Genomic DNA, 16,339 nt, shown 5'->3' on the forward strand with positions numbered 1-16,339 from the left:
AAAAATATGGGAATAGGCCGAACAACCCCCCCCCCCTTTATAATATTTATTACGTAAGAATTTAAAGGAAAAAATGAATGAATTTTTGGTTGAAAGTAACAATTTTTTGAAATGTTTATTTGTAATTTCAAAGGTTCCATTGATACATTCACAGTCACGCGGTTTCCCGCACTTTTTGAAATAATATTTACTTTGCGCATTTTTTTTTCTACGTTTTAATTTTTTTAAGTATTTTACATTTAACTGTCGAAACTCCTTCCCACCTCCTTGTAAGAAATCATAACAAATGGTCGACCCACCTCACTCCTCGCCCCTCGTCCTCTTAAAACCTCTTACGTATTGAACGAATTTGACATTGATTTGACATTTCACATTATCAACTCCTCGTCAAAATTAGAAAACTTACGTAGTGGCTTCATCGCCGAGACTTCCAATGAATATCACGTGCGCCTGTACTCTAGGCTCGGATGTCAATATTGCACCTAAATCTTCTGGCCGAATGCCGTATCTGCAAAAGATAAAACCGGCGATAAGACCGATGTAGTACCATAATATTTTTTGGTTATACTTGAGTCAGTTACAACTTTTTGGAACTGAGTCCGCTGTCTAGCTCGCTTTCAAAATTGCGAGACTATTACTTATACTAATTAATAGTATTTTCTAGGAATTCTATTAATAACGTGCAGTGTCATAACGTTTAAAAGGGTAAATTCTTAGAATTTTCTGCCAGTAAAACTTGTTTGTTTAAGAAAACCTTTCAGAACAATTTTGCAAGAGTCAGAGTCTAAAAGGTTGAATTAAAAATAATAACTGTTCAAAAATTATCAGCCAATACAACTGTCATGGGTCAATTTCCTAAGTCAGTGCACTGAGCATTTCATGACAAAAAAACCTAATAATATCTGGCAAAACTCAAGCCATTCTTTAACATAGCAAAGCAGTCATTAAATTATAAACATCGACAACACGACATTTAAAAAAATATGTTTATTGTAAAATGACTCAATTCTAAAGGGTAGAATATTGAATAAAAATATTGTAGTAAGCAACTGAAAGGTTATATATAAACACAAATCGTGTGGTTTTAATTTAAAACAAAATAAGAAACATGGACACTTAAATATATAAAATCAATCAATCGATATGAAAAAGCGAGTGAGTTTTTTTCAAAATTCAATTTATATCGAGTTCTGAAAAGCATTCGATAAGGTAAACCATGCTTTGCTTTGTTTTAAACTCATAGCTTGCTAGTAGAATACATTGTTGCTTACTCCATTATGCAAAAACTACTAGGTACTTAAACAGAAGGGTGTAATTGATTTCTACTAAATGGTACATTTCTTTATCGGTAATAGTTACAGGAGTGCCACGGGGGTCAAACCGTGGTCCCTTATTCTTTTCGGACGTGTTTTAATAGAGTTTGATACATCTCTACTTATCATATATTGTTGTATAAAATAAATTTCGGGGTTTTGAGTGGAGTGCGAGGGAGCGTACCTGCGCAGGTTGGCGTCGGACAGCACGAGTAGCACGGCCTCGTCGGCGTCGTCGGCCGCCAGCGCGCTCAGCGCATGCGCAGCCGCGCGCAGAGTGTTGTCGCCCGACCAGCAGAACTGCGCGTGCGCGTGCATCGTGCGAATTATCTGCACACGCACAAGTATATATATATATTTATATTTATGTATATTATGTATATGTATATTTATGCATTTTATATTGTGTATAACATCGATTTAATTAATTTACTGTATTATTATTATATATATGTATAGGGCTCTATAGCTATGTATATATTTTAAATTTTTCTTTAACTTCTGTGCACACCCTACTGACTTCTCTCCTGCACTATTCTGGGTTGGCTGGCAGAAAATGCTGTAATAGCGTTAAGTCCGCCCTTTGTACATCTTTGATCAGTGCAATAAAGAATAATAAAAATAAAAAAAAAATATTCACGGTCACATTTAGACTCATACAAAGAACTTTTGAAACCAGTTCTTCCCTTAAACTTCATGGCAAGATTTATAACACCATGGTCAGACCTGCTGTCCTATATGGAGCAGAGTGTTGGGCCACCAAAATGATGAACGAAAGACAAATTCATTTAGCTGAGATTATAATGTTGATATAAATGTACCACACATTTTTTACTGACGATATTATAATAGGAATGATAAAGAGGAAGTTTGAAAGTGGCATAGATAGCCGAGAAGTCATGTGCGGCTATCATCGTATGAGCATATTATACGGAGGAATGAGGAACATATTATGAAGAAGGTTTTGAGAATAAATATGGATGGATATAGAGGAAGAGGGCGACCAATGAAACGATGGATGGGTTTTGTGAAAGATGATATGGCTGGAAAGAATGTTATTTGTGAGATGACGTCAGACCGACCGGCCAACCCCAACTAAATTAGGATAAGGGCAGGAGGTGAATGATGAACTCATTGTAGATATATATGCTATAAAGTCCTCATTTGCATGTCTCTTATTAAAGTTTTAGAATTAATTATGTATAGTGTATATAGTAACAGCAGTAAGTTATCTTCTTAGAGCAATTTAGATTTTTCAATTCAATTTATATCGAGTTCTGAAAAGCATTCGATAAGGTGAACCATGTTTTGCTTTGTTTTAAACTCATAGCTTGCTAGTAGAATACATTGTTGCTTACTCCATTATGCAAATACTACTAGGTACTTAAACAGAAGGGTGTAATTGATTTCTACTAAATGGTACATTTCTTTATCGGTAATAGTTACAGGAGTGCCACGGGGGTCAAACCGTGGTCCCTTATTCTTTTCGGACGTGTTTTAATAGAGTTTGATACATCTCTACCTATCATTTGTTGTTATGTAAGATAAAATATTTGAAAAAGATTATTATTTGCAGAGTGAAAATTGACATTCAAAAATCGTTATCGTAAATATTTTAGCAGAACGTTATAGCTCACCTGTAATCGTTCCTTTTCATTCTCAGGAGGCCTGTCCACCTTGATCAATTCCAAGGCGTACTCCTCTCCCGAATGAGCATACATGTCGTATCTTATTCTCGATTCGTAACCCTTCAGAGCTTCCGTCATCAAGACTACAGCTTCCATGGAACGCTCGAGACGCCCGTCGTATGAATTAAACCTGTTAAACATTAAGTTCTTAAATAATTACCAATTTACGTCATAAAGCAATAAAAAACTGTTAATTTGTGATTAAAGTATCCATCTTTTGGTAAATGACCTTCATTTATTTAATCATTGATAATTTCAAATATACATATCATATTTTGTGAATGTGTAATAAAGTGCAGAATACACCCTTGTGTCTGAAATTGCACCAGCTTTTCAAATCACTATACATCAACATACCTGTCTAATAGTGTGTGATAATAGAAATACGAAAAGATTTACCACTTCTAAATCTAATTAGCTCTAATAATAGAGATTTTAAATTTAAATCGAACAATTAAAATCGAAATTAATGTATACTTTTCGCCGGCAGTTTTTCCGATCCGATACGACATGGTAACCTTCAAAAAAAGAGCGTACACCTTCCTTAAAGGCCGGCAACGCACCTGCAAGCCCCCTGGTGTTGCAGATGTCCATGGGCGGCGGTAGTCACTTTCCATCAGGTGAGCCTCCTGCTCGTTTGCCACGTATGCCATAAAACTTGGTGGTAGGGCTTTGTGCGAGCCCGTCTGGGTAGGTACCACCCACTCATCAGTTATTCTACCGCCAAATAACAGTAGTCAGTATTGTTGTGTTCCGGTTTGAAGGGTGAGTGAGCCAGTGTAACTACAGGCACAAGGGACATAACATCTTAGTTCCCAAGGTTAGTGGCGCAGTGACGATGTAAGGAATAGTTAATATTTCTCACAGCGTCATTGTCTATGGGTGATGGTGACCACTTACCATCAGGTGGCCCATATGCTCGTCCGCCAACCTATACCATAAAAAAAAAAAAAATCTTCCACTTTCTAGATGCTCCTGCAATACTGACCGATACATACTGCCGGATACGTCCACAACTAGTCTCAGACGCTTGGGTTTGTCTGGCGGTGCCCCTGGAGGCGGGTCCTGTTCCGTCCTCCTCCTGTAGATGGATCTTTCACCTGTTATACCTGAACCAAAATTCTTCTTAATACATTGCACAAAGTTCTGGGACAAAATATACTAAAAAAAAAAATTAACCCTTTCCATATGCAATGGATGGCGACCTTTTTGGTCAAAAGTGCCTTTACTAACATACAAGCGAATTATATGATATATCTTCCGTTAATATATATTTCTGTTCCAAATACAGAATCATGATGTTATGTCGCCTGTGGCTATATTCCAGTAGCTTATTATACAGAAATTCTATAAAATTGCCCCACCACTTTATAACAACTGCTTAAACTACGTATATATATATATATATATACCAACAATATAAAGTCGGTATTTAATATAAAGAAATATACATATATATATAAAATATATAAGCCCTTAACAATCGATTCTGATATTTGGAGTTCACTAGTCAAACTTACCTTCAATTATTTTTCCATCGTCTAGTTCACCGCTGGTCTGATGCCTGCTCCATTGTCGCTCCTTTTTCTTAGCTTGTAATTCAGCTAAAACTCCTCGAAGAGCTCCAATCTATACATCATATAGATTTGGTACAACAACAACGACAACAACAGCCTGTTAACTGTTCCCACTGATGAGCTAAAGCTTCCTTTCCAATTGAGAAGGTTTGCAACATATTCCACCCCTCTGTTCCAATGCGAAAATGTGGAATACACCAATCCGCATTGAATATGATTTGGTACAATTTTCTAAAGGTTTAAAAATGTAGTCGTTAATCAACCCTATCTATATTTATACATATTATAACTCAAGAAAGCAAGCGATCAAAATGAAACAAGATCTAAATAAAACCGAATATGTACGAAAGTGTATTGGTATCTATCGCGTCGTAGTCATCGTGTTTAAAGAGGACATTTCTATTTCGAAATGATATAATCGAGAAAATATAGATAAAAAAATTACTACAATTAAGAGGCCAGTCGCTTGTCTGTTTGGCTCAACCCTCAATTCTTTTGGTAGCAAACTTCAACACTTTCGGTTGAGACGTCTGCATGTTCCATTGAGGTATTCGCTCGAAAGACAACTCCTTTGTATGATATCGTACGCAACGCGTGAATTTAGTTTGATTTGGAAATGAGATGGAGGTCTCATTTGCCAGAATTCTTAACTAACTATTAGCTAACCACCTCGCCTGATTTCAAAGCGTGAATTTACGTAAGAAATTTTAAAATATTGTCAATAATCGAACCTGAGGCTGTACAGCTCTTAAGAACTGCCCGTACAACTTCGCGTCATATTCACTCATCTTAATCTCTTTCAATCTTTCCTCGAAAGCCTTCCTGTTCATCTCCCGCGCCGCCTTCTTCACGTGCTCTGGAATATCATCTTTCTCCGCATCTGATAGCTGAAAATGGAAGGATTACATAATTAATATTAATACATATTCAATAGCCCTATTCATTTCTCAAAACTTCAAAGCTTACTATAGTTTGTTCGCGTTAAGAATGCAGTGAGTTGTCATTGTTTACCGGCTTTACTCCGCCCCCTGACCAATCAAATCTTTTTTAACAGCAGGGTGAAGGTGTATGCATATTTGTGTTAAAATTCCAACAAATTATACTTGTTTTAAAGACTAAGTATAATTAATTTAAAAAATACACATTAAAATAAAAATCGAATCGGGGTGTTTAATCAAAAAAATTCTTAACACTATATACAATCGTTTGCGAATCTTGCCATCGCGATGTAGAAATTTACATATTTTGACATAACGTCATCTTGTAGCTATAGGTTACATTAATTATTACGTTTACAGCTTGAATAAATTAAATATAAATATATAAATAAACAAAATTTAAATTATAAAAATAAAAATATCAGTTAATAATTAATTAAATGTGAACTTGACTTTGTAATTTGAAAAGATTTGATTGGCCAAAGGGGGCGGAGTCAGGCCGGTAAACAATGACAACTCACTGCATTCTTAACGCGAACAGACTATAGTAACAATAATTAGGCAAATCATCAAACCAAAAATTACAGCTCAGCAATATCTAAAAAGACTACATACCTGATGGACATCATGCCCTTTATCCAGCCGGTACGGTCCCCCCTTTCCCCCGAGCCCCGCCGTGTCCCTGCCCCCGGTTCCACCGGCCCACGTGTTTCCACCTACATGAGGCTGGTTATCCGGGTCTTCTTTACCATGCTTGGGAGATGACACGTCTTTGCTAAAAATAAGTATTGCAAATTAGAGGTCATTTTTCACATTATTGTTGTTGAATTGTGATTAAGTACGATACAAAACAATGAGACAAAGTTAGTTAGAGGTGGCTTTGGGACATGTAGTATAGCTCATACATGTCCCAGATTCTAATGAGTTTATTTCACCACGCTGTTCCAATATTATTTGGTAGGTGAAAAGTGTCTAACTGTATCGAATAACGCAAGTTTTCCTTGAAATAGTATCCTACACACCCGAACACAAGATGTGTCTGTCTCTTGATTAATGATAAACATATAAAGTGTGTTAATATAAAACACTCACCCACTAGTCCTCTCAATGGTCATCTGTATCCTTTGCAAGGCTTCCTTTGACCTCCCCTCCAGCACCCCCTCAGTGGGTAATCCACTGGCGTGTAAAACTTCTAATAAAGTGTCCGCCATATCTTTGCTGTAACGATCGAAATCGAACACGTTGCCGATCGCTGTTGCTAAGTCCTCTTCTGGATATTTCTGGAAATACAAAGACGTCAAAACTCCGAAAAGAGATGAACACATCACTAACGAGACGGAAGCTTATAGTAATATTAAGTTTAATTGGAGAATTTTGTATTAGGTATATGTATACAAAGCGTTGATACGAAAATGACAAAAAAAATTATAGTCTCAGTCATTCTTGTCAAATCTGGGGGCACGACAGTGCCGCAGCCAAGTCTCGAGCAAAACGGGCACGGCCGTACCATCTTTTCTCGAAGCGATTCGCGGCTGTTTCGCCTTTGTTTCGCATTGCCAATTCACTATAATTATAATATAAAGAAAACTATTGATACAGTTACTAAATGTTGATTTATAACTACACATTAATTTGAATAGGACTTGGTTCCTATGAGATCTCAAAACTTTTTACTTGGCATTTTTTAACATTTAATGTTTTTGGTGGGATCCACTTGAAACGACCAGTTTTACGTTCTGCAATACAAGCACTAACACACCAGTGGTGTGTTAGTACTTGTATTGCAGAACTATCGATACTCAAACTATTGATAGTTGACCTCGAAAACTATTCAGGATATCGATACTATTATCGATAGTATTATCGATAGTATCGACAGTTACAGTCGATAACGTTAATCGTTACTTTCCCAAGATACATTATTTACCAGGCCAGGTAACAATACTATACCTCAATAAGTTTAACTAAATTTGGGCCAGTAAGAGTATAAGAAATAATACATTTTAAACTTTCAATAAATATGTACATGCTCTTAAGATTATAATGTTACTTAACATATTAAGAATCTGACAGACAAGCTTTTGACAACATGTTGATAACAGTTACGAGTTGATTAAGAGGATAGATCTTGTTTTACCTGCAAATGTTTTACGATGTTCACAAGTTCTCTTGTGGAGTAGGGGTAAGTCAGTTGACCTTGGTCAGCCATATTCCTTAGTACTGCGAATGCTTCGACCAATTTCTTCATTACATCTTGGGGCACATCAGGTCCATAGGACCGGAGTAGCTCTAGCTCTGAATCTATTGACGGGTTGTCCACTGCATGGCAGGAGAAAAGGTCACCTGCAATAAAGCAATAAGTCCTCAAAATTTGTTTTTGAGAAAACATATCTATTTATTTTATAATTATACTTTAAAGTTTCTAAGAAACCAATACTTTTTTAAGTTTAAGAGCTGAGTCATGAGTTCCTTCAGTTTTAAATTAATACACGAATGATATTACGTCTTTTCAATTTATGTACATGTTTTAAAAGGTAAAAAAATATATAATTATAATAATAAAGACAAACCCAGGGAAGCGAAGAAATCGTTCCCTAAGAAAGGAAATCCTGGTCTATTGGCTAGCACAATCATCCTGAAATCTTCGTGCACAGGTATAAAACTGGACACATCCCCTCCAGAACTTTCCATCATATCCTTAGGCACGATACGTCTTCCATCGCTGAGGATCATTTCTCCGCTTTCCACCAACGTTTTCAGTATACAAGTGACGTGAGTGGGGGCCTTGTCTGCTTCATCCACAACCAACACGTGGCCGTATTTAACAGCCTTGACTAATGGGGAGTCCTCGTAAATGACCACACCATCTCGCACCGTTGGCTGAACCGTTAACGATTGGACTGTCGTGTCTCTGTGTAACTGTATATACTCTCTCGGACGGTTTAATAATTGAAGAAGTCTATCCGCTATTTTGTTCTTCCCAACGCCTTGATTACCGACTAAGAGTAAATGGTTTCCCAAAAGGAAATCTTGCAGGAGCCATTCCAGAAGAGCTATATGTTGGGGTACGTCATAGAACAGAATATCAGGAACTTTGGTTAAAGCGTCAGTTTTAAATATTTCGGTGCTAGTTTTGCCAATAGTTAGTATTCCATTTTGGACAGAACATCCAACTTTTTTGGGATCTCGACCAAAAATACCGAATTTCGTTGGTGGTGTGATACCAATCTTCTGACTGGCTCCATCAAGCGCTCGCCTGGCTAAGTTAGGAAGGAATTTTGCCAAAAACGTTCTTTGTACGGTTTCATAGGCTGAATCAGCGGGATATTTGGACATCCGACTAGCTATTCTCAGAAGTTGTCTCGTAGATAAGGACGATGAGAGATTCTTTAAAGTACTGTCTTCCGACTGTCTTAATTGATCGGCTAAGTCTATTATAGAATGTAACGGACTAGAGATGTCTCCATACTGTAAAAAAGTATTTACATCAATTACTTTTATTAAAAATAAATGAGGCGCTAATATTAGTTGACTATTAGGCAGGATATAACATAAAAATTGAATTCTATTTAGCTGATATAACTTTGTATTTCAAATGAAAAAAAAAGTCAAACTTTTAAGTTTCCGGTGGTAGCTTTACATTTAACACAATTCTATAAAGTGACGATACAAATTACTTGCAAATTATGTATATAAACTTACCAATGAATTAATAATGAATATCTCCTCGTCTTTACTCAAATTTCTCATCTCGTGGAATATGAACAGACTGAGTATTTCAGGAGACAGCCACTGTTGCCCTCGACTAGGGACGGGAGGCTCGGCTAGCGCTATTAATCTGGAAAAAGGAACACATTGGTTATAGAACTCATGATACTTATTTTGGGCACATGCCCAAAAAATCCTCCACCATTCTCCTTAAGCGATTCTCGTTTATTTCATAACAACAACAACAACCTGTAAATTTCCCACTGCTTTAGCCAAGGCCTCCCCTCCCTTTGGAGAGAACGTTCGGAACATTACACCACGCTGTTCCAAAGAGGGTTAGTGGAATACACATGTGACAGAATTTCTATGAAATTAGACATATGCGGATTTCCTCACGATGTTTACCTTCTCCACCGAACACGAGATGAATTATAACACAAATTGCCGGCCTGGGTTTGAACCCGCAATCATCGGTTAAGATGCACGCGATCTAACCACAGGCCATCTCGGCTTTTCATTTATTATTTTTTTTTTTTTATAGTGATAAGTTTGTCTTACCGAATACTTGATTTGGTTATGATGTCTACCTGAATGAAGGATGAATTCTCTTAACGCCGCTTTCTTCTAATTCTTTTTGAGATATTCCAGAAGATAGCAGATCATCGTATCTATCGTGGCGAAGTAGTCTGGTGCCGTCGTGGAGTTGGATCTCTCTGTCGTGGACTAACCTGTTACATGCAAAAAGATTTCTTGAAATAACACCTTTTTTAGTTTAAGACATTTCCTATATACACATAAAACAGATATAATACAGGTTATTTTAAATTAATGCCAATGATTTTCATAGCTTAAAGCAGAATGTTTTCCACTTTAACTAATAATAAAATAGAATACTTCTTTACTCAATAAAATTGTTTTTGCTATGCTATTACAAGAAATTCGAAGCTCACCGTTGAACACGAGCGTGAAATGTCAGCATATGCGACACTAACTATAATACTTATATTTTTCTAAGAAACGCGTAATTATACCGGCTTACGGTAATTCGCCATTTTAAAATGACGAATTACCGTAAGCCGGTGGTTTCACGAATGAGATGCGAAGTTAATTATTAAAAAATCGTACTCCTGGATTTTATGACTTAAAATTGCATTTTGTTTATTGAAAAAACAGATACAAATATTTTAAAGGAAAAAAATACTATTTTTTTTTAAATACAATGGGCCCCATGACACTGTATACAATTATGTTCAACTGTCTGTAATTATAACAAATATTTGCGTGTCTGTTAAAATTTAAATATTCTATAACACGGTTAAACTTCATGAAAATCAAGTAATTATAAAGTTTGTAAATTCGTATCTACGGCAATCACGCGAAAGCTACAATAATATCATCAGTCTGATAATTGACGAAGTTTTCTCATAACGATATTTTATTAACTAATTATTTAACTTAAAATACAAGCAGCACATAAGTAATACAAAATCAGAGCGCAAACCATCACTAATATTTAGAGTTATAAAGACTTAATTTAGAACTGAAATGTGACTGTGCAGTAAATGAATTAAATGATATATAATCCTAATAAAATATGGCATATTTTTATGACATTTGAAGACCAAACATTGATTAAAATTGAATTCAATCGTATATAAAGACGATACAAAAGTTGTGAAAGCTTAGATTTTGAATAAATGATAGCTCGATTCAAATCACCTGTGCAGAACGGCTAAAGTGCTGGCATGTATGCGATGTAATCCATCCAACACTGCCAAATGTCCTTTCAAAGCTGCTTCAACTAGAGCAGAGTTTCGCCAAACAGTATCCCCGTTGTCCAAGGTTGTACGCTGCTGAATTAGATCTCTAGCTGTCATATCCTGATACAGGACTATAGGCTCTATTGTATAACCTAATAAGGACGCCATTTGAGACACAAGAAGACTTTTACCACATCCTTTGGGACCTTTAGGAGAAAATGAAAAAAGTTACTTATAAATAATCATCTTCTTCGCTTCTGCATGTTTAAAGGTTTTACTTCAATCACGTGTTTGTTTGATTTCTATTCTTTAGACACTTTAATGATATACATTAACATTAAAATAAAATCATAACATATGCAATTTTTGACATAATGTCTTAAATTGATAGATTTTACTCGGTGGTAGAGCTTTGTGCAACTACCCTTATGTTGAAGTACCAACTTATCGTCATATTTTTTCCGGCCAATCAGAAATAATTAATATTGTTGCCAGTGTAACAGCAGGCATAAGGAATATGACCTTTATTTATGAATATGTTCCTTAGGTTTGAGGACCATTGATAAAATTTCTTGCAAGTACAATATCTACGGGTGTTGGTGCCAATTTACCAAAAAATGGCTATTTTTCTCATCTAACCTAACCATTTTCTAAATAATAATAATATAATCAATGATCCTTTGCAGTTTCTTTCACCTGCCACACCATAAATATTTGAGCACTTACCAATAATACAGAAATCTCCGACACTATGGCTTAGAAGTATCTCATTCAGCAACTGGGTCTGGTATTCTGTATTGACAAATCCTTTCTTCTCCGTCTTACTCTTTCTATCGCCGATGGCAACTCCAAATTGTGAGGTCTGACCATTTATTTCCATATCTATGATGTCCTGGTTTTGTTTAAAGTCTACCTTTTTCAGAGATATATTCCAATCTGGTTTTGTGTCCATATTAAGGTTATGTAAAACCGCCTTCACATTCTTCACGTGGTCTTTCGAAAGGAATGTGTTGTATGGGTATAAAAAGTATAAGAGTTTGTGCACGGGTATATTTGGGTTCCTTTCCTGAAAACAAAATTTGGTTCGATAAGGAAGACATTGACTTTGGAATAGAGATAGTTCAAAAGCTAACACCACTGTGTTCTATGAATTTAACTTGTGTGACTGACGCTAAGGGGAAACATCGTGAGGAAACCTGCATATCTCAGTAGATGTAATACAATATGTAAATCAAACCAACAAGCAGTGTTTCAACGCAATTTTAAGAGGAAAGTAGTCCCTAATAAGTCTTAATTCTTGGGTAAGGTTATACATTTAATTGTTTAAAATGGAGTTAATAAAATGGAGATCTATAAAAAATAAGTAATCAAACTGTCATCATAAGAACGATTAAGGGTTCATAAAATACACTCGCAAATATTTTACGGTGCGTGCGTGTTGACACGTCCTTGATATCCATTACTGATGCGCGTTTCACGCGATCTCCTCGTCGTCTAACTTTATTTCAAGGTCAATGTGAAATTTACTTTATTCCAATAGAAAATCAAAAGGCAAGAATCTTTTCACGCGAAAAAACACGCAAAAAAAATGTATTGTCATTTCAAAATTGTACAAAATTAAAAAAATATATATTTTTTCTAACGTTTTAATTTGATAAAGGTGCTCCATACTTAGATAATGACTCATCTTGATATAACTTATTTTGTTAAACATTCCAATGATATCATAGTTCGATCTCACACGTTATAAGTAGTATATTTAAATTTCGTTTTTCTTATTTTTTACAACTTACTTTTATGTTTGGTCTTATTTATGTCTCAATTTAATTTATTATAAAATTTGATTTTATATAGGTTAGTTTTGTATTTTTTTTGTATAAGAGATGTATCACCTTGAATGTTAAATAAGACATCGTCTTATAATTCCTATAAATGAAGTGTATGTAAATAGAAAACTAAAAACGAATTGGAACCTTACCAAAATAAGTGCAGCGGCGTACAAGCTATCCACTGGGAAGTCTGGTAGGCTTATTTGCTCCAATTCAGGGCTGATTAGTGCATAGGCGGCAGACAATAACTGTTCCAGCTTAACCGTGTCCACACGGGGTGCCTCATCTTTCAAGGCGTTTAGATGTTCCTGGAATTGGATGTTTCATATGTTGAAAAACTTGGGAAGAAGTTGCTTTCTCTGTATATTTTACATATTCAGCTAAGAACATTGAGAGCGTTTACAATTATGTAATACTTTAATAATAGTAGTTAATAAATGTCAATAAAAACAAAACAATAGCTTCGAAGATCTCGTGATGAATCAGTCAGTGGTATTTCGCTTATTTATTATTTATCTTATCATAGCATCTGTGTATATAAGAAATCAAAAAGTGTATTTAAATGGAAATTCAACATAGTCGTTTATTTTAATTTGAATGTAAAATAGGCGCTAGACTTCCGTTTCATATGATTGAATTACTCAAATTAATCTTCTACTCAAATTAGTCAAATTAATCTGCGTTTACCGAAAAGAGCCGAGATGGCCCATTGGTTAGAAAGCGTGCATTTTAACCGATGATTGCAATCAAACCCAGGCAAGCACTACTGAATATTCATGTGCTTTATTTGTATTTAAAATTCATCTCACGCTCTGCGGTGAAGAAAACATCGTGAGGAAACCTTGCATGTGTCTAATTTCATTGAAATTCTGCCACATGTGTATTTCACCAACCCGTATTGGAACAAATGGAATATGTTCCAAACCGCGTCCTCAAAGGGAGAGGAGCCCTTAGCTCAGCAGTAGGAAATTAACAGTCAGACCAAAAAATATATTATGAACTGTTACATTTGAAAGAAATAATCAAAGCGCTACGTGCTTCGTTCTCCGATGAAAGTGATAAAACGAATACTATAAATCTAAATATATAATTCTGGTGTAAAACAAACAACACGTCCGTCGCGATGTTCGCGAAGTTGGAAGATTTATAAACAAGTCGAAGTAACACACGCGAACGCCACAAATCGTCAAATATTTAGCTTTTAGTGTTTTTACCTAAACCGTTTGTTTAAAGATTATTTAAGTCCTCACAAATATGAACGCGGTGAGACCAAATCTTATATTTATCTGAGTTGTAAGACCTCGCTTTTTATCGCATTGTTTTCTGTAACTTTTGTGGTATTGTCACTAACATGACTGTGTATTTTTTAAATGTTAAAGTAACTACTGAGTTTCTTGTCGGTTCTTCTTTCCGAACCCGTGGTAGCCTCACTTAATTGTAAAATGATGATTCAAAAGTGCATGTAAAAGCCTACTTGAATAAAGTTTATTTTCATTGATTATTTTGCTGAGTCATACAATAAAGATCTTTTATAGAATGTAATTGACGCTTTCTGACGTCAATAGTTTAAAAATTAACTCGGGGATAACTGCAAATTACAGCAAGTTATATAATAATATTATATACACAAAAGCTCGCCTAAACTCACTACATAATGGTATGTATATATACAATTACAACAACAACAACAGCCTGTAAATTCCCACTGCTGGGCTAAAGGCCTCCTCTCCCTTTGAGGAGAAGGTTTGGAACATATTCCACCATGCTGTTCCAATGCGGGTTGGTGGAATACACATGTGACAGAATTTCTATGGAATTTGTCACATGCAGGTTTCCTCACGACGTTTTCCTTCCTCGCACTCAGCGGTGAAGGAAATTTACAGGCTGTTGTTGTTGTTGTTTGTTTTCCGTCACCGCTGAACACGAGATGAATTATAAAGACAAATTAAGCACATGAATCAGCGGTGCTTGCCTGGGTTTGCACCTGCAATCATCGGTTAAGATGCACGCGTTTTAACCACTGGGCCATCTCGATTCCTTGTACATAAATGTATATTAGATTAAGTTTTTTTCGTTAACAATTACAATTTAAAAAAAACACCTTCTGATATATATATAAACGTGTAGATTTAACAATAGACAAGTTGGAATTACAAAATTCAAATAACACAGTTCCGATTATAAATTCCCGTACAATACAAGAATTATCACGCGTTCATGTCTACGCCCATTTAAGCGCTCACCGCTCCACGGAAACTATTCACCACGATTACCGAGGAAAATTAATTCCACCGACTCGTTTATAGCTGTAACTTAATCTGTTTTAGTTGAATAATGACAGGTAATGTTTCGTGTATTCCTCTAAACGACTATAGAAAAACTTTACCAATAATTATTTCACTTGGTAGGACTTTGTGCAATCATCATCAAAATTACGTCACTATCGACTTTCGACAATGAGGTATGCAGTAGTTAAGAAATATGAGACAACATCACATACATTACTCTGATCCCAATGTAAGCAGCTAAAGCACTTGTGTTATGGAAAATCAGAACTAATGTACCACAAACACCCAGATCCGAGACAACAGAAAACTAATTATAATCTACATCGGTTCGACCTGGAATCGAACCCGGGACCTCGGCGTGGCGTACCCATGAAAACCGGTGCACACACCACTCGACCACGGAGGTCGTCACATAACTCTGGGTCACTCATCTTTGAATCCGGGACAAAAGAATCCTTCCATCCGGAGTAGAACAAAAAATATTGCATCTTGGTGCACACAAGATAACCAAATATTATTTCATGACGACCTCCAGGGTTGAGTAGTGTGTCGATGTAGAAAAACTCCATTAGTTTTTTATGTTTTCTCTTGTCTGCGTGTTTGTAGTACCGTCGTTACTTTTGATTTAACATAACGCAAATGCTTTGGCCACTTACATTGGGATCAGAGTAATGTTGTCCAATATTGATAAGTCAAGTGAAATGTGAAGTGAGTTCTTTCAGAATAACACTGCATTTGAATTGTTCTTAATAAAATAGTTACCGGGATGTTTTTGATAATAAATTATAATTTATAAAATATCTTACTTTCCCTTTACTTTACTAAACTAAGTCGCTATGGTAAAGATCGTATCAATTAAGAATATATATTGACATTTCGCAGCTCTCATTTAATTTGACAGTTAAGATTGTGTTCTGCGATGAGTTTCGAGTACGTTCTTATAGAATAGTTCCACAGATTCAAAACTCGAATTTCTTCACTATTTAAAAATGGAATCCGTTTTAAAACTAGAAACATTCACTAATCGCAGTCTGATATTATTTGAAAAAAGAATACCATTTGTTTTATGAGCATATTACGTGTCGTATTTAGATAAGTTAGGTCACGTAAGTTATTTATGGGTCTAGCTAGCTCACAAACAGTACCAATACAAGTCGCGATGACATGTGATAGGGATCTCATTTGAATAGTCTAGTTCTAGTTTAACTATTTATACCTAGACTATGTTTATTTATTCG

General features: G+C 35.6%; 1 protein-coding gene across 1 annotated transcript in view; it reads right to left on the reverse strand.

Annotated features, from left to right (window-relative positions):
- LOC124534465 (von Willebrand factor A domain-containing protein 8) overlaps positions 1 to 16,339 on the reverse strand; it is a 31,321-nt gene that overhangs the window by 3,126 nt on the left and 11,856 nt on the right. Inside the window, exons 6-20 of the mRNA XM_047110357.1 lie at positions 12,963 to 13,121; positions 11,711 to 12,050; positions 10,944 to 11,190; positions 9,812 to 9,952; positions 9,219 to 9,354; positions 8,087 to 8,984; positions 7,654 to 7,859; positions 6,609 to 6,796; positions 6,132 to 6,291; positions 5,310 to 5,465; positions 4,522 to 4,630; positions 3,990 to 4,110; positions 2,951 to 3,131; positions 1,498 to 1,643; positions 407 to 508 (exon numbers count right to left, since the gene is read on the reverse strand). Coding sequence (XP_046966313.1) covers positions 407 to 508; positions 1,498 to 1,643; positions 2,951 to 3,131; positions 3,990 to 4,110; positions 4,522 to 4,630; positions 5,310 to 5,465; positions 6,132 to 6,291; positions 6,609 to 6,796; positions 7,654 to 7,859; positions 8,087 to 8,984; positions 9,219 to 9,354; positions 9,812 to 9,952; positions 10,944 to 11,190; positions 11,711 to 12,050; positions 12,963 to 13,121 — 3,290 coding nt within the window. The remainder of the gene's footprint in view (positions 1 to 406; positions 509 to 1,497; positions 1,644 to 2,950; positions 3,132 to 3,989; positions 4,111 to 4,521; positions 4,631 to 5,309; positions 5,466 to 6,131; positions 6,292 to 6,608; positions 6,797 to 7,653; positions 7,860 to 8,086; positions 8,985 to 9,218; positions 9,355 to 9,811; positions 9,953 to 10,943; positions 11,191 to 11,710; positions 12,051 to 12,962; positions 13,122 to 16,339) is intronic.

Source organism: Vanessa cardui, chromosome 12 (genome assembly GCF_905220365.1).
Source record: "Vanessa cardui chromosome 12, ilVanCard2.1, whole genome shotgun sequence".
NCBI classification, from domain to species: domain Eukaryota; kingdom Metazoa; phylum Arthropoda; class Insecta; order Lepidoptera; family Nymphalidae; genus Vanessa; species Vanessa cardui.